The sequence below is a fragment of the Schistocerca americana genome, chromosome 1 (assembly GCF_021461395.2).
Source record: "Schistocerca americana isolate TAMUIC-IGC-003095 chromosome 1, iqSchAmer2.1, whole genome shotgun sequence".
Taxonomy (NCBI): Eukaryota; Metazoa; Arthropoda; class Insecta; order Orthoptera; family Acrididae; genus Schistocerca; species Schistocerca americana.
Genome location: NC_060119.1, coordinates 664,120,552 through 664,146,203, shown reverse-complemented (window position 1 = coordinate 664,146,203; position 25,652 = coordinate 664,120,552). Strand labels below are relative to the sequence as shown.

At 40.2% G+C, this 25,652-nt stretch overlaps 1 protein-coding gene across 1 annotated transcript in view; it reads left to right on the top strand.

Moving 5' to 3' along the window:
* LOC124608407 (legumain-like) overlaps positions 1 to 25,652 on the top strand; it is a 153,030-nt gene that overhangs the window by 85,151 nt on the left and 42,227 nt on the right. Inside the window, exons 8-9 of the mRNA XM_047139983.1 lie at positions 4,675 to 4,793; positions 14,335 to 14,517. Coding sequence (XP_046995939.1) covers positions 4,675 to 4,793; positions 14,335 to 14,517 — 302 coding nt within the window. The remainder of the gene's footprint in view (positions 1 to 4,674; positions 4,794 to 14,334; positions 14,518 to 25,652) is intronic.

Here is a 25,652-nt window from a genome sequence, read left to right as displayed (position 1 = left end):
GTATGATTCTGTTCCCCTCACAGATCATTACAGCTTTCACTGTAGCTCTGGCAAGAGGGAGTTGCAAGGTACAGCCATCTGAGCCAGAAGATATTACTCTCTTCCAGCACTCCCCGACTTGTGAAAAACAGTGCCAGGCTGTGTAATAGACTGATCAGGTTGACAGGGCTGCCCAAAGAGAAAAGAGAGCAAAAAAGAAGCAGCAATTTCAAAAGTATATCCTCTGTGTATTATGCATTCGAACCACAGTCCGGAAACATAAATCCACTATCCTGAAGGATAAATCTCATATTCTCTTGGACAAACATGAGTAGTAAAAAACATCGTCTCTATTAAAAGCAGTGCCAGTGGGAATGCTGGTAAAATTCGGAAAAAAGTAAGAGCCATGAGAGAGAGAGAGAGAGAGAGAGAGAGAGAGAGAGAGAGAGAATTTGGTTATCAACTCAAAATAACGACACTAAACAGAATGTTCAAAAACACAGTGCCCAGACTGACAGGGTTGATACAAGAGACAAAACAAATATATTTTGTAAAGCAACTATAAGCTGGAAATTTATATTGCATTAGCACTGAGCATATGTAGGTTATACACAAGTGGAGCAGATAAAAGTCATTGTGTCTAATGTTATTACACAAGATGTTGGTTTGAGATTTGTAGCATGTTGTGATATCATGCTCTTTGACATTGAGATAGTAAACAATGGGTAGCACTAGTGCCTGCAGGACAATTACGTTTACAGATGAGGCTCAATTTACTCAGGAAGGCATTTACAATAGCCAAAATTCACATGAATGGTCATATGAAAACCCATGTGTTAAAGTTGTGCGATGTCAGAAGAAACATTTTACAGTAAACATGGGGGCTGGTATAATAGGCAACTACTTACTTGGGCCTTACATATTGCTTGCTCGACTCTGGTGGCCAGTATAGTACAGTGTGTTCTTGGAAATACACCTACTGACATTATTGGAGGGGGTACCACTAGATACCTGAATGATGGTGCGGTTTCAGTGTGATGAGACCTCGGGGCACATTGCAAAACCAGTTCAAGCAGTAATAACCAGTAATTCTGGCAGTTTGTGGCTCGGCCAGGGAGGACCTGTACATTGACCTGCAAGATGCCTGGACCTCACCCATTTAGACTTCTTTCTCAGGGGCTGCATGGAGGCTGAGGTGTATTATACCCCTGTTGACTCAGAGGCCTAATTGGTTGCAAGAATTTGTGCAGCAGCCACACAAGTACAGAACACACAATGCATCTTACAGCGAATACACAACTCACTGCTGTGTCAATATTGGCTCTGCGCTGAGCTTAATGGTGCTCGTTTTGAACATGTATTATAATGTAATAGTGATCGGAACAATAAAGCAGTGAAAAACATTTAAAACAGTTTTGTTATTAATCACTTACAGTAACCTCCTGCATACTCAGAACTCCAACAGTATGCATTTCCGACACATGGTTCCTTTATGAAATATATTTGTTTTTGTCTCGGTCATCATCGCTGTTATTTTGGGCACTAAATTTTTGAACATCCTTTATAGTGAATCAGTACGCCTGTATTGTGGGTACTGATGCTACTGTTGTACATAAGAGTAAAAGCCAACAAAGCTTTGTGTGCATAATGTGAATCTACTTGGAAAAATTCATTCGGGACATCTCCTAATGTTTTGCTGTTGTTAATAGACTGAAGTGCTTAAGAAACTTATAGGCAGGTGCATTCAACTACAGAGATATGTAAACAGACAGAATACGGCGCTGCCATCAGCAATGCCAATATAGGACAACAAGCGTCTGGTGCAGTTGTTAGATTCATTACTGCTGCTGCAATGGCAGGTTGTCAAGATTTAAGTGAGTTTGAATGTGGTGTTATAGTTGGCACCTGAGCAATGGGACACAGTGTGTCTGAGGTAGAGATGAAGTGGGGATTTTCCTGTAAGACCATTTCATGTATGTACTGTGAATATCAGGAATCTGGTAAAACATCAAATCTCCAACATTGCTGCGGCTGGAAAAAGGTCCTGCAAGAATGGGATGAATGACAACTGAAGAGAATTGCTCAACGTGACAGAAGTACAACATTTCCTCAGATTGCTGCAGATTTCAATGCTGGGCCATCAACAAGTATCAGCATGTGATCCATTCGATGAAACATCATCGATACGAGCTTTCAGAGCTGAAGGCCCACTCATGTACCCTTGATGAATGCATGACACAAAGCTTTACGCCTTGCTTGTCAACCCCGACATTGGACTGTTGATGACTGGAAACATGTTGTTTTGTCGGACAAGACTCGTTTCAAATATTACCAAGCGGATGGACATGTACAAGTATGGAGATAACCTTACGAATCCATGGACCCTGCATGTCAGCAGGGGACTGTTCAAGCTGGTGGAGGCTCTCGTCTGGAGTGTGTGCAGTTGGGGTGATATGGGACCCCTTATACGTCTAGATACGTATGTAAGCATCCTGTTTGATCACCTTCATCCTTTCATTGCATTGTGCATTCCCACCGACTTGGGCAGCAGTTCAGTACGACAACTCACACGACAAGAATTGTTGCAGAGTGGCTCCAGGAACACTCTTCTGAGCTTAAAAACTTCTGCTGGCCCACCAAACTCCCAAGATATAAACATTATTGAGCATATCTTGGATGCTCTGCAAATTGATGTTCAGAAGAGATCTTCACCCCCTCGTACTCTTACAAATATAAAAACAGCCCTGCAGGATTCATGGTGTCACTTCCCTCCAGCACCACTTCGGACATTAGTTGAGCCCATGCCACATTGTGATCCAGCACTTCTGCATGCTTGCAGGAGCCCCACACGACATACACTGAAGTTGATGGTGAGAGACTGGATTGCCTCTAACTGGAGAGAAAAGGCAAAAGCATTAATAAAATAAACTCAAAAATTATATTATCAGCTGTAAAAGGGTAAAAGGTTGATTCGAACATGATAAAAAATTAGAAAAGATATTCTTGTCAATGGAAATCTGAATTACATCACTGGAGGATCTCTCTTTCCTGTAACTAAGAAGTCTGTCATTTCTGCACCTTGAATTCAGCACAGGTTCAGAATGAAGTGGAAAGCGTTGTCCATAGTGAAAGTGGTTAATATGAGCATTTGTGAAGTTCAGTTTGTGAATAAATTTTGATTGACAATATTAAGTAGCCCATCAGCATCACAAGAATATTAATTTTTTGCAAACCTGAGTAAATTTTGAGTAAAGATTACATAATACAAGAAGATTAAGAAAGTAATATCTCACTGTGTTTCTGCTTTGCCCAATTGGGAGTTTTGAACTGTGGGGTACTTATTTGTACTGATTCATTTTTATTATTATAAAAATTGTCATTAAAATTAATTTTTATAATACAGTGTCAAGCACACTGATTTCAAAATTACACATGTCAATGATAATGATGGAAGCTAAAGATATGAATTAAAATTTGTGCTGTGGCCAAGATTTGAACCCAAGTCTCCTTGCTTTTGTGGCAGGTGTGCTAGTCATTACACTACTGTAGCAGTATAGGTAACACAGCTGTGTGGACCACCCTAGTTAAATGCTCTCCTCAGCACAGACTTCAGTTCACATCATCAGCTTATTTTCCCCTTCTTAAATCGTCACTGTTGCTGAGCCTCTCTGGTATTGAAATTTGGACATTCTGGGGTGCTATTCCAATACCAGAGAGCCTCGGCAATAGTGACAATTTAAGAAGGGGAAAATAAGTTGAAGATTTTAATTGAAGTACGTTTTAATTGGGGGGGGGGGGGGGGCATTGAATTATGGTAGTCTACGCGGCTGTGTTACCTATACTGCTATGGTGGTGTAATGGCTAGCACATCTGCCTAGTACGCAAGGAGACTTGAGGTCAAGTCCAGCCATGGCACAAATTTTAATTAATTTTTCTAGCTTCCATCATTATCATAGATAAAGTGGGGGGCTCATATATCTCAAGGAAAATTTAATTATATTGTCGCAGAAGAAGCTGAGTAGCTCCGTGGTGTAGTGATTGATACTGAACTGTTGGTGTTCATCATTCATCTAATTACACCTTCTTCCCATGTCTGTTAAAAATGTCTGCCTTCAATTTCAAATTTGCGCAAATACTCACAAGGTGGGACGGGGCGGGGGGTGAATACTGGACAGCTTCCAAATTTATTCACAAATTTCAGCCTTGTTACTTCATATTGAAAACTGTACTGGACTTTACTTTCAAGGGATCATAAGAATCACCTAAAAATATTAACAATGTTCTACACCATACATACTGTATGTTAGTTTTTGGCCCCATAAAAAAGTGAAAAAATGGAGTTGGAGTTATCCATCTATGATAAGGAGCTTTTCATTTATTTGATAAGGCTTTTTTATTTTTTAGATGAGATTTTTGAGTGACAACTACTGTTTTTGTGCACCTTCTATGTTTGCCGTTTTTATTTTTAAATTAGACAGACAGCAGATAATCACTGTGAAGCATGTTTTACCAGTGAGAAAGTGTTTACCAGAGCTCTTAAACAACTTTACCTGGGATAAAATAGTTTCCTTGTAGCATGTGCTATTGTTTTGATATCCTGAAAGTGCTGTCTTATCCCACAATGCATTGTCAATATACAATTAAAAAAAGATTGCTATAAAGATGCTGACTGTGTTTCTTTTGACTGCATTCCAGTTTTTGTGGTTACTGCTGCTGACCCTCACGAATCATCCTATGCATGGTGCATGTATGGACCACTGAATACATTTCTTGGTGACGTCTTCAGTGTTAATTGGATGCATGATGTTGAACAGGTAATTTATTATGTTTCAAACACAGTTTATAAGCTACATTGTCTTACTACAGTCTGGCAGACTGAATAGAAGGATATAAAAAAAAGACAGAAGATGGAAAAATTACATATTTATTGAAACACACATTGAAAACAAAGAAAAATATATACCACAGTGTACATCATATGCCCTTTACTTGGTTTTTAATATTACACCATAAATTTGTTGCCATCACTTTGTGTGCACCCTAAAGGTGGTGGTTGAAACTTTCTATCAGCTGATTCAGCATGTTCAGTGAGATCCCGTACACAACTATATGTTTCCTATCCTTGGGTTCAACCACAGTATGAGGATGTGTGGCAATCACTTGACTCTTCAATTATCTCCACAAGAAAAAGTCAGGAAGTGTAAGGTGAAGATTTGTCGGGTAACTTTATCCTGTTCATTTAGTTTCTATACGACCTGCATTTTGTATGGGAGGACATGCAGGTAATTAAAGATCTGGTACTGCAGGGAATGATTTGTCATTGTTAGTGCCAAGGTATGTCTGGCAGCAGAGCAATGAGACTTGCAGATGAGTGCTTGATGTGACTCCTCCACTTGCTCTGCAGTCTGCTGTGACCTGTTTTGCCCTCGACTTTTCTTCTTTGCACAGGATGCGGTAATCCAGAATAGTTCTGTCCACCATACAATCACCTGATGGTTTGGGACTGTCACGACGTTTCAATTTGAAAGAATGACGAAACAGTTACTGTACTGTGATGGGAGACTCGTTATTTTTAAATATGCTTCAGTGGTCAGTGCTTGATACTCTGAACCACACAAGGCCATAATTACAAATGAAACTGGGAAATAATGTTGGTCTTTGTCATATGCCTCTAGCTGGCACTTGTGTAGGTAAAGGGAGATTACTAATATCTTTACAGCAAAGGCAGTTCTGAAAATGTAAATAAGTTAGGATAAAAGAAGACCACTCATTGAATAGAAGTTATTGACAGCCAGACAACAAAGAATAAAAACTTCCCTAGTATTCAGAAGAAGTGCTTCTGGCAGGTGGACTGGTGTGAGGCTTGCGTTGTGTGGAGTAAGTATAGGGAGAAATAGGCAGAAAGCAGGACGGAACAGGTTGGGGACTCATAGGTAGCAGTTTGGAGTGAGGCAGGAGATGTAAAGGCTAGGAATTCAGGAGGGAGGTGCGGCAGATGCACGGGCTAGGCATGCAACTTACAGGCATTGGAGCCGGCGAGGTGTGGCACGTGAAGAAGACAATGTGGAGGTGTGGACTGGAAAGGGCAACTGGAAAGAGGAAGGGGGAACTATTGAGTAGTGTGTGGAAGGGGGGGGGGGGGAAGATGTGGATTAGTGAAGGTTTATCAGTGCAGCATATTTCAGTCTTCTGTAGTATGCATTCTAATGATTCTTACTTGCTCCTTAGTTTTTTCACAGTTTATATTTTGCTTACATTGAATGCAATATTCTAGACATTGTTTCATAGGAGGCTTCCTTGTTTCCGATGCTGATTGTTGTGTTTAAATGAGATTTCTTCTTCACTTGTATCTTTACACTTCCAACATGAAGCCAGCTCTAGTTGGGACATACTGTATGTGTCTCAACCTTAAGGTGCTGTTCATGCTACGCTAAGTGATAAGCTTACATGTGTCACGCTACCATTGTGGAGCAATTTTGTTTGCTGCTGGAACTATCCATGTTTGAAAAACACGGCATTGGCATTTTGCATGGAAGTGTCTGGTTATATTTGGTATTTAGTGGCATGCAAGGCATTTTCCAATAAATTACCCATTTTTGTTTATAATTTGATGATCCAGAATGTGGCATAAGGACCAGTTAAATATTTCTCTTGGGAAAGAAAGCGGCAGTGGAGATAACAATTTTACAGATTTATCTTTTATTTTAAAATTTTACTAAAGTTTTTGTACAGTATTCGTAGAACATGTATTTTAGTTTATCATATTAATAAGAAACCTTCTTTAAAACAGTTTATATTTCTGCAAATGTAAGTATGGAAAATAAATGATAAGCATCTAGAGAAAGATAAGTTGTCCTAGATCCTTGATGTGCAGACTGTTAATGATCTATTGGTCAGTGTTCAATTATGGGCCAGTCTGTCAGTCCCACTTGACATTTTTTGAAAACATCTCCCCTTGTCCTGATTTAAAGGCTAGAGAACTCACTCACATGCCAGTAAAGAAGAAAGCAGCAGTGAGTTCTAATTTCAGTTGCCTTTTACTCCTGTCTGGTGAGATCCTCAATGAATCTTCTACTGAATGGGAGCCTCTTCTAGCCCTCTCTTCTTCCCACGATTCAGCTTGTGGCCCTGGTCAATTGCTTCAACACCTCAGTCCTTCACATTGACAATATCATGTCCAGGTGTTTAACCATATTTGGTACCAAGGCATTTCCCCCTGTCAGTAGATAGAGAGCATTGTGGTTCCTGTTCTCAAGCCTACCAAATATCTGTCATCCCTTGACAGTTACCAGCCAGTGAGGCTGACCGCAGTGTTCCCTGTAAGTCACCAGAATGGATGGTAGCTCATCAGCTCAATTGGGCCGTTGAATCTCGGGACCCTTTATCTCCTTACCAGTGCAGCTTTCTGGAGGGATGGTCTCCGATTGATCATCTGCTTCGATTGGACACCACAGTTCGGTAGGCATTTTCTCAGCACTGTCATCCTGTTGCAGTCTTCTTCGATCTTTGTAAGGCCTACAACACAGCTTTGCACCATCACATCCTCCTATTATTGCGTGAGTGAGGTCTTTGGGGGTCCATTCCAATTTTTTTCCCACTTCCTGTCCCATCGGTTGTTCAGAGTCCGGGTTGTGACACTGTTCTTTATTAAGCGTCCTTCTTTTTCTCATCGCTAGAAATGGACTTGGGGCTTCTGACAGACCATTGGTCACCTCTGCTCTGTATGTAGATGATTTCCATATTTGGAATAACTCCCACTCAGTGCCCTCTGTGGAATGACAGCTGCAGGGTGCCATCCAGTGTGCTTCGATGTGTACACTCTTTCACAGTTTTCAATTCTTACCCCTTAATTGAAAGATGGTGCATTTCTGTCCATGTACTACAGTCCATCCTAATCTGGAGCTCTACCTTGATGCTCGGTGCTTGACCACGGTCTCCCAGATCCATTTCTTGGGTGGTCTTTTTGACAACAAGCTTACTTGGTTGCCCCATATCCATTACCTAAAGGTTGGCTGTTTTTGTAAACTCAATGTTCTTTGCTTCCTTGGCCACATCTCTTTGAGTGGGGATTATTTGACGATTCTCTGTCTATACTGGGCATTATTTCTGTCTCATCTGGGCTATTGTTGTCAAGTTTATGGATCAACTGCCCCTTCCATGCTGCTCCTTTTGGAGCAACTGTTGCATTCCACACTAGCTCTGTCAGTAGTCTTCTGAGTGATGCTGGGATCCCTCCCATTTCAATTCAGCTGTTCTAACTTGTGGTTTCCTATGCCATCACTATCCGCACTTCCCCTGCACACCCCTCCTATTCCAGTCTTTTTGCAGCTTTGGGCAATCACCTGCTCGCTGCCTGCCCTTACGGGAGTTTCAGGATGCTATTGTTTTTTACACCAATGGCTCTAAATCCACCGATCATGTGGGATATGCCATCATGTCTCATGTTGGCATGGAACACCACCTCTTGTCTGTCACGTGCAGGGTGTTTACTATGGAATTGATGGCAGTCTATCAGACCCTCTTCTGCATTAAACGGTCCTCTCTCATCCAAGTTTTGTTTTGTACAGACTCAATGAGTGGCTTTCAGGCTTTTGCATGTTGTTCTTGCCACCACACCTTGGTCTCTGCCATCCACGACACACTTGCTGTTCTTGGTGACGCTGCTTGTTCGATTGATTTCCTTTGGGTTCCTGAGCATTTAGGTATCCTTGGTAATGAACTTTCTGCAATTGTCTGGCTGGTTGTGGTGGGAGGGTGGTGGTGTGGGGTGGGGGGCGGCCACCCATTCTCCATGCCTATACCCCACTGGAGGCGGATTTGCGGTTTTTCATCAAATCCCTTTTTGCTCAATCATGGGTTGACTTTTGGAAGGCTACCCCCCTGTCTAATAAACTTCGCACCATCCAAAAAACTCAACACTACGTGGCGTTCCTAATCTCCACCTCTCCCAGTGGAAATCCACCATTCTCAAACATCTTCGTATTGGCCATATTAGACTGATCCATGGTTTCTTACTCCACAATGGGCCGCCCCCTCCTCCCCCGCCCCCTCTTTGTAGTTGCAGATATCCATTTATCGTTTGACTGTCCCTGCCTTTTTGTCCTTCACACTTAATATGCCCTCCCACCTTTCTTGTCTCAGGTGTTAGTGGACGACCCAGCATGGTTACGTCTGTCCTCAGTTTTCTTCACTAAAGTGGTTTGTCTTTGAATTTTCATCTGGAATTTTAGTCCCTCAATTAGGGTAGGTGTTGGTTATGGAGGCCTTGAGCTAGCCTCCACGCCAGCCAGATTCTCCCTGCCTTTTCCCACAATTTTGTCTGGTCTGTTGTAGTGTTTTGTTTCCCCTTTTCTTGTGTCTTCTTCCTCTGGTGGAACGGGTTGGTGGCGATGCTGGTTATAGTCCCTCACTGTGCATAGCATTTTTGGCGTAGCCCTGCTCACCCCCCCCCCCCCCTCCTGTTCTTCTCCTGCTGCCCTGATGTCCCTTTTTTTTGTTTACATACTATCCCTTCCCCTTAACTGGACTGTGCTGTTTGTGTTGTTGTGCCTTGATTTCTGCCATCTTAGATAATGGGACTGATGACCTCACTGGTGCTGCCCCCTTGACACACACACAAAAAAATAATTAAATAAAAAATCAACCACCCAGTTACATGTTAAGTATTTATGGTTTGTATGGAAAATCGGACATGGCATGGATACTTGAAAGGAGGGAGTCAGGATTGTGTCACGATTCACATACTTAGGACAAGCATTTCACTATCTTTGTCAACGAGTGGACAATAACCACGATGCTGTGTGCACCATTTGATGCGTGTTGTACCACAGTGGCTGCTGCATAATAACTACATGACTAGCTCTGGAGAGCTTGGGAAATGATTAAGCGGCATTTCTTACATTCAGTGGCTAGTGGGACTAAAGAAGCTTTGTTTCAATGAAAGCCACAAACCCATGATGATATTTGTTGTCGGAGCAATGCATAGGGCCAGACTGAAGGAATATGTAATCTCATACCATGGAAACAGTTCATGGATAAGGGTGCTCTTTATAGAAATCATCATGTTTTGATGCAATATCTGTAATTAATGTAATTATTAATGCCTGAAGTTGGTCTGTTGTTTGACTGGAACTGATGATATTTTAATAAAGATTTTTGAAAAATGTTTAAAAGCTGTAATCATTTTCTTCTTAAAATGAAATGTCAGTTTGAAAAAATAAACCTTTAGTGTGCTTGTATGTTGACCAGAAATTGCTCTTGTAGTCATAGGAGGAAGAGTCTTGCATGGACTGTCCTTACTGTGAGCTTACTGTGCTGTGAAATACAAAAATAGAGCAATTAAGGGTTTCTGATATGTAGCTAAGTGATAATTAGTTCAGTTTGTACTTCAGTGTATGCCAGTTTGCAGAATGGAACCACTTTCTTACACAATCTAGTAGTGCATGCATGATTCTTCCTATCAACAATTGATATGCATTCACGAATTCCATTTTTTAAAGTAATGTCTATGCTTGCTAGCATGGGTAACAGTATTTGTCATTAATGTATTGAATTTTTTGCCCTTTTTTAAATTGGTGTTGCCCTCTGATGAAACAGAAGTGATTCTATTGCCTCTTAATCATGAAACTGTGAAACTTTGTGTGTTCAATTTCAATGTAAAGGAAATGAGACAAGACAAGAGAATTTTTAAGCTACCAAAGGATTCTTGGTAATATGAGCTGCAAAGTATATTGCACAATCTAACTTTTGCATAAAAATGCCAAAAACAGCTTATTTAAGTCATTACTGGTGGGAAAGAGAATCTCATGGGACGTTGAGCAGATGTTGGACCAGTAACTGATGTTAATGGAGATGCTGCATCTATTGCTGCCTCAAGACTTTTGTTACAGTCAGCGTTTCTTGAAAATATTTATGAATGCCTTGACTGTTCAGCCATCTCATCACCAAAACTTTTTGTGCAGTAACAGCAACTCCATTTATTAAACAAGATGCAGGCAGTTGAAAACAAGAAAATGGATAGCAACCTATAATAGTGTTAGTACTACTTTCTTCATAGTACACAGCAGAAAACTTTAAAGTTTGGTGCTTTCATTAGAGTATGTACTTACTGTTAAACAGTGTGTGATTTAGCACTATCAATACATGTTCAGAGAGAATTACAGGTTTGTTATTTGTTGTAAGAGACACTGTATGAAGAAGCAAAACTATATTCCACTTAGTTATGAATATGCAAATATATGCAATATATCGACAGGAAGTGCAAAATGGCTAAGCAGGGATGGTTGGAGGACAAATGTAAGGATGTAGAGGCCTATCTCACTAAGGGTAAGATAGATACCGCCTACAGGAAAATTAAAGAGACCTTTGGAGATAAGAGAACGACTTGTATGAATATCAAGAGCTCAGATGGAAACCCAGTTCTAAGCAAAGAAGGGAAAGCAGAAAGGTGGAAGGAGTATATAGAGGGTCTATACAAGGGCGATGTACTTGAGGACAATATTATGGAAATGGAAAAGGATGTAGATGAAGATGAAATGGGAGATATGATACTGCGTGAAGAGATTGACAGAGCACTGAAAGACCTGAGTCGAAACAAGGCCCCCGGAGTAGACAATATTCCATTGGAACTACTGACGGCCGTGGGAGAGCCAGTCCTGACAAAACTCTACCACCTGGTGAGCAAGATGTATGAAACAGGCGAAATACCCTCAGACTTCAAGAAGAATATAATAATTCCAATCCCAAAGAAAGCAGGTGTTGACAGATGTGAAAATTACCGAACTATCAGTTTAATAAGTCACAGCTGCAAAATACTAACACGAATTCTTTACAGACGAATGGAAAAACTAGTAGAAGCCAACCTCGGGGAAGATCAGTTTGGATTCCGTAGAAACACTGGAACACGTGAGGCAATACTGACCTTACGACTTATCTTAGAAGAAAGATTAAGGAAAGGCAAACCTACATTTCTAGCATTTGTAGACTTAGAGAAAGCTTTTGACAATGTTGACTGGAATACTCTCTTTCAAATTCTGAAGGTGGCAGGGGTAAAATACAGGGAGCGAAAGGCTATTTACAATTTGTACAGAAACCAGATGGCAGTTATAAGAGTCGAGGGGCATGAAAGGGAAGCAGTGGTTGGGAAGGGAGTAAGACAGGGTTGTAGCCTCTCCTCGATGTTGTTCAATCTGTATATTGAGCAAGCAGTAAAGAAAACAAAAGAAAAATTCGGAGTAGGTATTAAAGTTCATGGAGAAGAAATAAAAACTTTGAGGTTCGCCGATGACATTGTAATTCTGTCAGAGACAGCAAAGGACTTGGAAGAGCAGTTGAACAGAATGGACAGTGTCTTGAAAGGAGGATATAAGATGAACATCAACAAAAGCAAAACAAGGATAATGGAATGTAGTCTAATTAAGTCGGATTAGGAAATGAGGCACTTAAAGTAGTAAAGGAGTTTTGCTATTTGGGGAGCAAAATAACTGATGATGGTCGAAGTAGAGAGGATATAAAATGTAGGCTGGCAATGGCAAGGAAAGCGTTTCTGAAGAAGAGAAATTTGTTAACATCCAGTATTGATTTAAGTGTCAGGAAGTCATTTCTGAAAGTATTCGTATGGAGTGTAGCCATGTATGGAAGTGAAACATGGACGGTTAATAGTTTGGACAAGAAGAGAATAGAAGCTTTCAAAATGTGGTGCTACAGAAGAATGTTGAAGATTAGGTGGGTAGATCACGTAACTAATGAGGAGGTATTGAATAGGATTGGGGAGAAGTTTGTGGCACAACTTGACTAGAAGAAGGGATCGGTTGGTAGGACATGTTCTGAGGCATCAAGGGATCACCAATTTAGTACTGGAGGGCAGCGTGGACGGTAAAAATCGTAGAGGGAGACCAAGAGATGAATACACTAAGCAGATTCAGAAGGATGTAGGTTGCAGTAGGTACTGGGAGATGAAAAAGCTTGCACAGGATAGAGTAGCATGGAGAGCTGCATCAAACCAGTCTCAGGACTGAAGACCACAACAACAACAACATGCAAAACTGTATTCCACTTTGTGACAGACACACAAGAAGGGTCTGCCATGGTTGCACGTCTTTAATTGCCTTCAGTGATGAACTGGTCTGCCCATAATATAATTTACAAAATATTCTACCAGATGTGCAGAATAGTCAATCAATGCACAGTGAAGGGTCATAAAATGTTGTGGCAACATCAAAAAATTTTGGCAGAGTGTAAAGTGCTGTAGTTCACTGAATAATTGCGATAGAATTGAAAAACTTGGTGAGGTAGTTCAAGACAGTTCAGTTGTGCATGTTCCATACATTTTACTTTATTTAAGTCACTACTTTTGCTCCAAGTAGCACTTGGTCATCAAGAAATGTTGAAGTGACAAAATTTTTCCCATGTTCGCTTAGTTCTTTTAGGAAGCTGTCTTTCTTCATGACATTTTTGTCTTCTTTGTAAAATGTGCTGGTTTTATCACTTTTAGGTTTGTAGGTATGCAAAAAAACCATGCCACTTACATATGGGAAAAATATTAGCATGAAAAATTTATTAACCACTTTAAGAGTCAGTAAGATCAAAAATATGAGTCAAATTATATGAGACTTGCAGAATGTGCATAGTGCAATCTGTGGAATCCTTTTGCCATGTTTTGCAGCTTTATCACAATTATTCACTGAAATAAGCACTTCAGATTTGGCCATAACTTTTTAAATATGCCCAGACATTTCGTCACCCTTCACTTCAGAGGAGTGCGGCTCAGTGGTTAATAGCCAGATTACAGATCCGAAGTCAGGGATTCAGCCACTGGTCAGTCTTAGAATTTTTATGTTCGCTTGTCACTTCTTTCACCTCGGTTGATATTCGTTAGTATGAAAAATGCTGAGTTGCAGAGCATTTTTTTTGGAATCAACATAAAATTGTAGGTCCCCGTATCACTGTCTGGGTAAGTTAGTTCATAGGTCAGAGGAAGCTCTGTGGTATTCAGCCTTTGAGCTGATGACAGCTTTAGTTTTTTAGCACTTATGAGGCCCGTACTCATATAGTATAGATATTAGTGGGCAAGAAATTTGTCGTCTTCCTGTAATCATTTAGCGAACTTGCTCACAAAATTTTAACACAGTCTGAGAGTGGTACAGTAATTGTCACTTGCACAATGTAAGGATCGGCCTGTTCTTCAAATTTAGTGGGTATGTCATAGCTAACTGAACCTACATCATAGTTAACAATAAGTGTATTGAGAGCTCATCTTCCATTTGATGTTTCTGTTTTATTTTGCACTTTATTAAAGGCTTACCTTATAAAATAAATTTTTTTTAATGAAGGGTAATTGGTTGTCTTGTTTTTCAGACAAATCTTCTACAGGCCTCATTACATCACATATTTGAGGAGGTGCGCTATGAGACAAATACGAGCCATGTTGAAGAGTATGGCGATTTGAATTTAGGATCTATGCGTGCAGCTGATTTTATGGGTTTCACAGACCATCATAAACAGCCATCACCATTGCCAACTGAAGGATGTGAGCAGATGGTAAAAAAATACTAATGATAATTTGTATGTTACATTAACTAAAAAAACTTAAAAATTTACTCTTAATTTCAAACCATAGTGACCACAAGCAGTGGCTGTGTGTGTGTGTGTGTGTGAGAGAGAGAGAGAGAGAGAGAGAGAGAGAGAGAGAGAGAGAGAGAGAGGGAGTGAGTGAGGGGAGGGGGGATGGGGGGAGGGGATAGGTGCTTGTATGAATGTTTTTGTAGTTTCTATTTACGAAGAAGGCCGAGTTACCTAAAAGTTCAAATGTTTAGTAGTCTTTTTAATTGTGTGTGTCTCAACGCCTCCTCTGTGCTGAGTAGTAATCTACAAGGGGCTTTCAATAAGTTACGCAACACTTTTTTTTTTCCCAATTTCAGTTAAAATTTGCAGAATTTCTTGTGGGACATCATGGAATATTCCCACTTCTGCCCGTTCGTGAAGTTCCGATAGGAGGCGGTGCCATAAGTAGCCTTCAAAATAGCATGTGTAATGAAGAAATGTTCCAAAAAAAGACCTCTCATTGTGTGGCTTTTGGCTGAAAACCAGAGTATCGTAGATATTTGTAGGGGCTTGCAGAATGTCTAGAGAGACCCAACAGTGAACAAAAGTATGGTGAATCATTGGGTGAGGTGTCTGTTATCATTGCAACGAGGTTGCGCAGACTCGTCTGATCTCCCACGTACCGGCCCGCCCCACACAGCTGTGACTCCTGCAGTGTCGGAACATGTGGACAGTCTCATTTGTGGTGATTGATACATCACAATCGCACACCTCACTGCACAGCTATACGTCTCTGTTGGTAGTGCTGACACACTCGTCCACCAATTAGGGTACTCAGAGGTGTGTGCTGTCTCGGTTCCTCACTGTCTAGCAGAAGACCATCTGTGTGGAGCTGGCTGCACAAATTGTCATCATAAGCCTCATAATGCTTGTTGTGACAATTTTTTGTCGAACATCATCACATGCAATGGAACATAGGTTCATCGCATTGAACTGGAAACAAAACAGCAGCCTACGGAGTCTTCTGAAGAAAAAGTTAAGAGCTGCACCCTCAGCCAGTAGTCGTGACAGTGGTCTTCTAGGATTCTGAAGCCGTTATTGTGCTTTGATGTCTCCCCTTGCACAGTTGTAGTGTGTTGTGTATTGTCTTACTCTCAGCAAATTGAAAAAACAACTTCATTGTGTTCCAGAATGAGATTTTCACTCTGCAGCGGAGTGTGCACTGATATGAAACTTCCTGGCAGATTAAAACTGTGTGCCTGACCGAGACTCGAACTCGGGACCTTTGCCTTTCGCGGGCAAGTGCTCTACCATCTGCTGTGAGGACCGGGTGTGAGTCGTGCTTCGGTAGCTCAGATGGTAGAGCACTTGCCCACGAAAGGCAAAGGTCCCGAGTTCGAGTCTCGGTCGGGCACACAGTTTTAATCTGCCAGCAAGTTTCATATCAGCGCACACCCCACTGCAGAGTAAAAATCTCATTCTGGAAACATCCCCCAGGCTGTGGCTAAGCCATGTCTCTGCTATATCCTGTCTTTCAGGAGTGCTAGTTCTGCAAGGTTCGCAGGAGAGCTTCTGTAAAGTTTGGAAGGTAGGAGACGAGATACTGGCAGAAGTAAAGCTGTGACAACCGGGCGTGAGTCGTGCTTCAGTAGCTCAGATGGAGAGCACTTGCCCGCGAAAGGCAAAGGTCCCGAGTTCGAGTCTCGGTCGGGCACACAGTTTTAATCTGCCAGGAAGTTTCATTTTGTTCGTTGCCACAAAGATGCAAATGAACTTCCCCTTCACCGTGATAATGCGAGGCCTTACACGAGTCTGCTCACCCGAGAGTGGCTACAAAACTTCACTTTACTGTTCTTCCTCATCCACCCTACAGCCCAGATCTCACATCTTCCAACTTCCATCTGTTTAGCTCAATGAAGAATGCACTCCGTGGGAAGCAGTATGTGGATGAAAGAGAGGTTATTGATGCAGCAAGATGTTGGCTTCTTTGTCAACCAGTAGAATGTTACCATGCAGGCAGACAGCCCCTCATAGTAAGGTGGAGTACACCTGTCAAATGAATGGAGATTATGTTGAAAAATAGGGTTTTGCCACCAAAAGAGTGGCAATAATATGGTATATTGGAATCCTGAATAAGACCAACCAGTTTCCAGGAGAAAAGTGTTGTATTATGTATTGAATGTCTCTTTTATCCTTTTCATAATATTCTAGCTGGTTTTTATCCACATGTTACCTCATAAACAAAACTTCTCAAAAATTGTTCTTAATGATGTATTTAGAAGTTCTAGCAGACTAGGCTTCTTACTGCATACTTCTGTTGACTGTGGCTTTTTGCTGTTTACTTTTTTCCTATCTACTAGCTATTTACAAATTACTACTCGAGTAGCTAGAGATTATAGGACCCTTATGTACGGGATCGAACAGAATCATTGAGAGGATTTTCGCTGGTGTTTTGCCAGATATTTGTAATTCTGTTTTTGCAACGTGAGATGATGTTGGCTCATACAAATATTGCTTATCACAGATTTTTGCGAAGCCCACTGTCATAAGATAATGTCAGGTTTGTTTTCATTACAAACAAAATGTTCGTTAAACAGAATTTTATGTGCCCATTAGATAGGGCAGTCCGTTATTAGTCTAGTGCAATATCTGGTTTAGCCGTGTATTAATAGGGACAGTAAAACGTGAAAAATAAACATATTCCAGCAGCAATAGAGCAGTGTTGCTAGGTTGTGGTAGCAGACAGAATGAGACAGCATGGCACACGATACGGGTCCAGCAGGACTAGGAAGAATTTGTAAACAAATGTTTACAGTTATAACAAGTGCTATAGGGCACTGGAGCTGGCTGTGGACATACCTCAGCCTTCTTCCTGCCACACCACATTGTAGACTACAACATGTACCCACCTTCAGAAACAACAGATGAGCTTTTGTTTAAGGATGAGTGCTGCCAGTGCACTTCTATATTAACATCTTGTTTAATTGTTGTTGCTGAAGTGGATCTCCCTTTCTCGATTCCTTAGTGCAATTTGTATTCATTTACATATGTGTAATGAGATTGCCAAGGAGGCAGCTCAGTTATATAGAGTGAGAAGGGAGAAACCTTTGTGAAGACACATTTTGGGATGCAGTAGAATGAACTCGATGTACTGGGGACTTGCACCCAGTAAAGCAGCTTGTGCGAAACTAAAACAATGCCCTGAATTGGATGTGATACTTGCAAGGATGTGATACTTGCAAAGACACAAAGAAGTATGTGGACACTCATTAGAGTGTTACAAATTTCACGCAGCATGGTGCACTGAGTTTGAAAGACTCAAAAATGCACCTGTACTGCTAGCATGTGAACCAAAAGCTTTCAGTGGAGGACTGGGCTGATTGGCTAATCTTTTGTGACTAAACATTAAACAAATCTATTGATTTTCATAAAGGCAAGTAAATGTTTTGCAGCACTAGTTTGCCAGATCATTCTGTGGAATGCTATGGGGCTTCTGTGAAACCCCACTGGCTGCAGGAGACAGATAATCAACACAAATAGATCATCAATTGCTGTGGCTGTGCTTAGCATTTTAAGGCAGCTTCCTTGAAAACAGACAGCCTGCTCTACTCAAGATATTGAATTACGGTGGAGGTGGCAGATGATATGGATGCAACAGGATGGTGCACCTAGCCAGTGCACTGTACCTGCACACCAAGAGGCACAGATTCTCTTTCCCAATACAGCAGTAGACAGACATAGATGCTGCATGGCTAGCAAGCTCACATTATCTGTCCTTCCTCAACTTCCACTTCTTGGGGCCAATAAAGGATAAGTGAACACACAACAATGTGAAAACGGTGAAGGGATGAAAAATCACATCAGACAGGACATTTCTGCACTTGATGGGTCCTATGATGTACTGCCTGTAAAAGCTAGCAGCTTTTCTAGACTTCAAAGATGTTTGAGAACAAAACTGTGGTTTATTTGAGTACCTACTGTAAGGAACTGAATTACACTCAAATAGTGATTAATTTTGCTCTCTCTCTCTCTCTCTCTCTGTGTGTGTGTGTGTGTGTGTGTGTGTGTGTGTGTGTGTCCAAGCATTTGCTGGCTACTTTATGTCGACTGGAATTTGTAATTACTTTTTTATGTGAGTGTACTGTTAATGGATCACATGTGTGTCCATCCAAGCATTTGTTGACTACTTTACGTCGACTGGAATTTGGAATTAATTTTTTATGTGATGTGGACTGTTAATGGATCACATGTCCAATACAAAGAATTAGTGATAACTCTCGTTGTTGATTGTGGAATGCAAATCAGATACAGAAAGTTGCTTTTGTAATAAGGAATTTATCGGTCAAACCTCATTGCAAAAGTATAGTCTTGCCACTCTCAGTGCAATAACTAAGCTAAAGTAATTTTTTCATCTACATTGTGCTATGTTTTCTTAATCCCAAAAATTTCATGTGGGGGAAGGTACAGAAGCCGAAACACTAGGCTGTGCTGTGAAATCAGCTTGAAACTGATGGCTTATTGGGCACTATTACTACTGTGGCTTTCTGAATTTCTCTCAGCGAGTGTCTTATGCTGTTGCTTACAACAGACGCCAAAAGTTTGGTAAAAATTTGTTCGCCATGTTTTCATTTCCCCATCTTGTGTGTTGCCCTGCCACACACAATCTGCTTATCACCATGCAGCATTGCTACTCTGTCGCTGCTGTAGTATGGTTATTCATCATGTTTTACTGTTGCTGTTAATACACATTGCTAAATTGAATATCACACAAGGCTTATTGTGGACCACTGTATTGAATGGGGTCTTAAAATTCTTTCTTAAAAATAATTTTGTTTGTAACTGGAAACAAATGGACACTTTCCGTAGTGGGTATTACATGAGAGACATTATGAGCAGTATTTGTTTTGGTTGACTCCAGTGAGACATTGCAAATAATTAAATTTCAAATTTCTGCCAAAACATGAGATAAAATTCTTCTGATGGTTCTTAGAAGAGAAACCTTGTATGATTTATTCATCCAACAAATTGAAGTTAATAAATGACTGTGTGCTTATCTTGGGGTAATTGGATTCTTTTATGATGATCCACAGTTATATTATGTAGCTTTGCCACAGCGTCAGTTCAGATACAGCTAAAGAAAATGATGACAACCGGTAGAATACTCAGTGGAAAATTGAAAATGAAAATGAAACATGAGCCTGATAGTACTATTAAATTCAGTATATTTGTTGGTAAGACTGCAACAATTTCTGAGTGTTTCATTTAATCTAACAATGGAAAATCCATGATAGGATAAAACAATATTATGAGAAGGAAAGTTGCTACTCACCATATAGCGGAGATGCTGAGTCTCAGATAGGCTGAGTCTCAGATAGGCAAAACAAAAAGACTTCTTCAACAATAGATACACATACGGTTGCCCCCCCCCCTCCCCCCCACACACGCAAATGCAAGTCACAACCATGTTGCATTTGTGTGTGTGTGTGTGTGTGTGTGTGTGTGTGTGTGTGTTCAGAAAGAGAAAGGGGAGTCTGTAAAGTAGCCAGAAAAAACAGCAATGTGGAATCACATTAGTATTGCGCATATTGTATTAGTGGAAGTTGGTGCATCAGTCTGTAAATATATCTAGCTTTGTTATGAAAGTGGCTTGTGTAAATAGGAAAATGATAGGAGTCCAGCAATATTGAAATTGTTACGTTAAGGCAGATGGGATGAATTTATTGCTAAATCAGAGCCACAAAATTGGTCATTATTTGTGTGCATTTAAGTCCTCCAGCTAAGATGCACATTAATCCATCCTGACAGTCATCCGACTGTGATGATGATTCGTCACTTGGCCAGGATTGTATTAAATATGGTGCAGGTCGTCCCAGTCTTTGGATTTTTGTGATTATACCCTACGTTGCAGTATTTTGAATTTCTAATTCTGTAGAGACCAAGCTTATTGGCTTTCAACTTAATTTTCAACTAATTTGTGTTTGTTTTATTGCCACAAGGTCTCCATCATTTCACTTAAAAGATTTCTTCTGACATCAGTTGTAGCTGTGACAGTTCTGTTGTTGACCGAGCGAGGTGGCGCAGTGGTTAGCAAACTGGACTCACATTTTGGAGGACAACGGTTCAAACTTCCGTCTGGCCATCCTGATTTAGGTTTTCTGTGATGTCTCTAAATCGCTTGAGGCAAATGGTGGGATGGTTCTTTTGAAAGGGCATGGCCGACTTCCTTCCCCATCCTCCCCTAACCCAATGGGACTGATGACCACGCTGTTTGGTCCCCTCCCACAAATCAATCAATCGGTCAGTCAATCTGTTGTTGAGGTGTTACTTCTTTACCCCATGTAACATGCCATAATCTGGACATTTTTGTAATACAGCACCTGCAGAGCCTTCTTTGCTGCATTAGTGTGTACTTTGATTGTGTGTTTTTAAAACTGGGCTGATGGAAGGATGTTGTAAAGCATCTAGAATGCATGTCTCTGCTATTATTCAACCTTGGATTCCTGGTTATTTCTCAGTAAATCACCCATGGATTTTGCACTTACAGGGTAATTTGAAAGAAACTTCCTAACATATCCTGTTAATACAACGAAACTTTGTATTCTTGCAGTATAGATTGGTTCTGCATATTTTGAAAGGCTTCTGTCTTCTCAGAATGATATGTGATTCCTCCACATCCTATAACATATAAAAAAAACTCAAGAGTTCCATTCAAGACCTATCATTTTGCCACACTTTTTCGAAGCTGCAGTCTGCCCTAGTTTTCAGTGCTAAACCAAGCAACTGCAGTGTCACACCCTCATCATCCATGTAAGTAATTACAATCTTCTCTTAAGCCAATGCCTAAAAAGAACAGTGTTTATAAAACACTGGAAAACTGCAGGAGAATTTGATAATCAGAAATAACTTTCCTGAACAGGAACTACCCAGAGTCACAAGCACAGTATACTTTTGCCATTTATCATTAGTGCCACTCTGAAAAATTTCACTATTGAGGCCTTGTGTGCAAAACACGCGGGTATCTTTCAGTTTATTTAAAAGATCTTCCACAAGGGCAATAAGTCTTTGACTTTAATTTTCTGTATTCTATACAGGAGCAATGCTTTTCAAATTTCTTTTTTACAACTATGGCCTGATTAATGTACAATATTTGGATGAACTTGGTTCAATAATTCCTCGATCAGGCCACACCGTGGTATCATTAGTGTCCCCAAGTGGAAGATGTAATTTGTTGGTGCTCTAAGATTTCCTCTATTTTCTATGTAGTAAACTAACATTACAGAGTTCATCTTTGCGATGCTAGTGTAGGTGTCACAAATACAGCCAGCTAAAAATGCATGCATTCACAAGTTAATTTAATTGTATGAGCCACCTTTCGGATTTTGGTCTGTGTAACAGCATGTGCCAGATAGGTCTGATTCAGAATTCTACGTTCTAATATTTTACTGTTCATCCTTTTATTAATTATGTCAAGGCCTGTATTTATCATGATGTATAGTGTATTTTTGAGCATTTGCAAAAGCTGCACTAAATTTGTACATGTTTAACTTTAAACTAACTTTGTGAATTTTATAACCTTTTGCTAACAGAAGGCACTGAGGTATGAAATGAAAAAAGACCTGAAATAATGTAAATGGTCAACATATTGCAGTCCATATTTTCCATTGAGATAATGTATTATAAATTATTTTTAATAAATATATGCAACTGTTGTTCGCATGATGTATTCCACATCATAAATGTCTATCATATATTTAATCTATGGAACATATAACTAGGCATGTGAAATGTACCTGGATGCTCTCTTCTCATATGTCTTCAGGACTGAGCCTGAAGCATTTTTCCTATCAACTACCTTTGTAAAATTTATTGATGGAATGTAGATAGGCAGCCACTCAACATTTTGTGATGCAGTGATCAGTTGGTGGGCATATAAACAAATAGAAACTAATCTTACAGGCAATATTGCTTCTCTCTCTCTCTCTCTCTCTCTCTCTTTCACACACACACACACACACACACACACACACACACACACACACACGCACACACCAGGAAGATGTAGCCATGTACGGATGTGTTTATTTGTGTTGGTAGTTTTCAATTTCATTAGCTCTGAGGAAGGAAATTGTCCAAAAACTTGGTGATTATTTCAGCCTTGTTAATGTATGTGTGATGGCCTGGTGCCTCTCACTGTATGGTGACTGGGTACTTTTACTCCTTTCATTATTAGCTGTTACATCTAGAACTTTCCACTAACATATTGATTTAGTGTTGGCCTGTTTTCTATGTAGCAGTCTGTGCTTATTGATGTGGATTTTCTTCATCTGAAGCAACCTTGTTGTGGTCTTCAGTCTGAAGACTGGTTTTATGCAACACTCCATGCTGCTCTATTCTGTGCAAGCCTCTTCATCTCTGAGTAATTAGTGCAACCTACATCCATTTGAGCCTGCTTGCTACATTCATCACATGGTCTTCCTCTACAATTTTTACCCCCAACCCCTTCTCCCATACACACACACACACACACACACACACACACACACACTCACACTCCACTTCATTACCAAAATGATGATTCTTTCACAGTTAAGGTGGTGTCCTATCAGTTGAACCTTTCTTTTAGTTAAGTTGTACCATAAATTTCTTTTCCCCCCCAATATGATTCAGTAACTCCTTGTTAGTTACTCAATCTACCCATCTAATGTTCAGCATTTTCCTGTAGCACCACCTTCTATTCTCTTCTTGACTGAACTTCTTATCTTCTATGTTTCACTTCTGTACAAAGCTACAATCCAGACAAATAATTTCAGGAAAGACTTCCTAACACTTAGATTTAAATTAGATGTTAACAAATTCTTCTTTTTCATGAATTGTTTTGTGCTGTAGCTACAGTTCAATTGTTTTATCTTGGCAGTTCACGCATGCCCGCCCAGACGCTGGAGATTGCTGCGTTGCCAGTTGTAAGCGCCAAGAGAAGTAGCGCCATAGTATAATTCGCAAACTTACATTTAGGGGGGAGCGCGCAGTTTATGAAGTAAAGCCACCACGACCACATTAACTCTTTCGCCGCTAGAGAGACGTGCTCCCTGCATTCTGCGATGTGTGCGATTTTGTCATCATTGCACTGCTTGCCTGTGCAGACACATGGTTTTTCGACTGCTTTGACACTTTATCATTCGATTTCACAAAAACTATTTGGCCCAAAAATTTAATTTTTACACATCTTCTTGACTGATACCTTCCCCCCATAAATGACTTAATTTTGTTTTGATGTTCAACGCAGTTATTGTGCAGCATTAGATGTAGTAAACCATTGCACAAAATTTTGAAGAGTTTGCAGAGGTAAAAGTCCATAGCGTATACTTTCCATATGGTCGATTTTAGTTGCCACTAGAAATTTCAAAAAATGACATTCAAACGAATAAAATTCATGAAGTAAGACACTTTGATATTGTTTTTAAATAAAGAAAATATTAAGCACCGATCAAGGTTTGAACTCGGAACCTTTCGCTTAGCAGCTATACACTTTAACCATTACGCTAACGCAGCTCTTCGTTTAATATATTACCCGGAGGACTTTAAAATTTCACGCAATATACCGACAAACAGTGTTGGTATGATTATGAATTACTCACATTTTGTCGAAGTACAATAGGAAATAATCAATGACCGCTGTTCTTTATTGCGAAAAAGCGGTTAGTGAGAATGATACAAACACCTTTCCTTGCTATCGCCTGAATTAGGAGGTTTATTGCTTGTTTGGTTTAATTAATTAATAGAATATGAAGCAATTGGTATAAAAATGCTTTTTCCAAACTTTCTATAAAAGAAAATCTGCTATCAAGACATTGCTTTTGTTCAATTACTTTATTTATGACTGAATGTTTCTTAAACTGAAGACACTCGTCTGTGCTCTGCACTGCAGTCGAGCTCTGACAATGTTGTTCTCTGTTCATTGGCTGACTGTGTTTTGTGACGTCAGATGCACAGAACGAGCCTAAACTCGGCTGCCGTCATAAATGACGCGCACTTTAGTCTGCATTTTATATGCTCTCTGCTTTGGCCATCACCAGTTATTCTACTGCTCAGATAGTAAAACGCATCTACTACCTATAGTGTCTCATTTCCTAATCTAACTCCTTCAGATTGCCTATATAATTTTACTAAATCCTTTCAAGACACTATCCATTCCATTCAACTGGTCTTCTAAGCCCTTTGCTGTCTCGGGCGGAATTTTAATGTTAGCGAGCCTCAAAAGTTGTATTTTGTTCCAGTGAACTTTAATTCCCTTTCCAAATTACTTTTGGATTTCTGCTTGCTCACTGCATGGATTGAACAACATAGGACATATGCTATACCCTTGTCTCACTCCCTTCTCATCTACTGCTTCCCTATCATGTCCTTTTACCCCTATAATAGCAGTCCAGTATCTGTACAGATTGTTAATAACCTCTCACTCCATGCATTTTATCTTTACCGCCCTCATAATTTCGAAGAGTGCATTCCATTCAGCATTGTCAAAAGCTTTCTGTAAATCTACAAATGTAGTTTTGCTTTCTTGTACTCATTTTCTAAGGTAAGTTGCCAGTTCAATAGTGCCTTGTGAATCCCTACAGTTCTCTGGAGCTCATTCTAATATTGCTGAGGTCAGCTTCTGCCAGCTTTTTTATTCTTCTGTAAACTGATAGTTCTAATAATGTTCGCACTTGACAGCATGTGCCGTTTTAGGAATTTGAATTATTTCATTCTTCTTGATGTCCATGGGTATTTCACAGGTGTCGAATATCTCGTTCACCAAGTGGAATAGTTTTTCATGGCCGGCTATCTCAAGGGTCTCAGTAATTCTGAGGAAATGTCATTACCCCAGAGGCCTTGTTTTGATGCAGGTTGTTTGGTGCTCTGTCAGATTAATATTGCCTTCAAGTTTGTTTTCTCTTGCATAGCCCTCTACACCAGATGATTCAAAAAGAAATAACAGGTTTCAGTTGTTTACATAAACTATAAAAGGTAGAAACACATTGTGCATGTCACGGGATAGAGGAAGAGTTGAGATTTTGTCCCAGCTGCACTGTTGTTTGTACATCGCAACAATGAAGTCACTCCGTTGTTAGCTGCTTTTGCCCTCCCAGGTC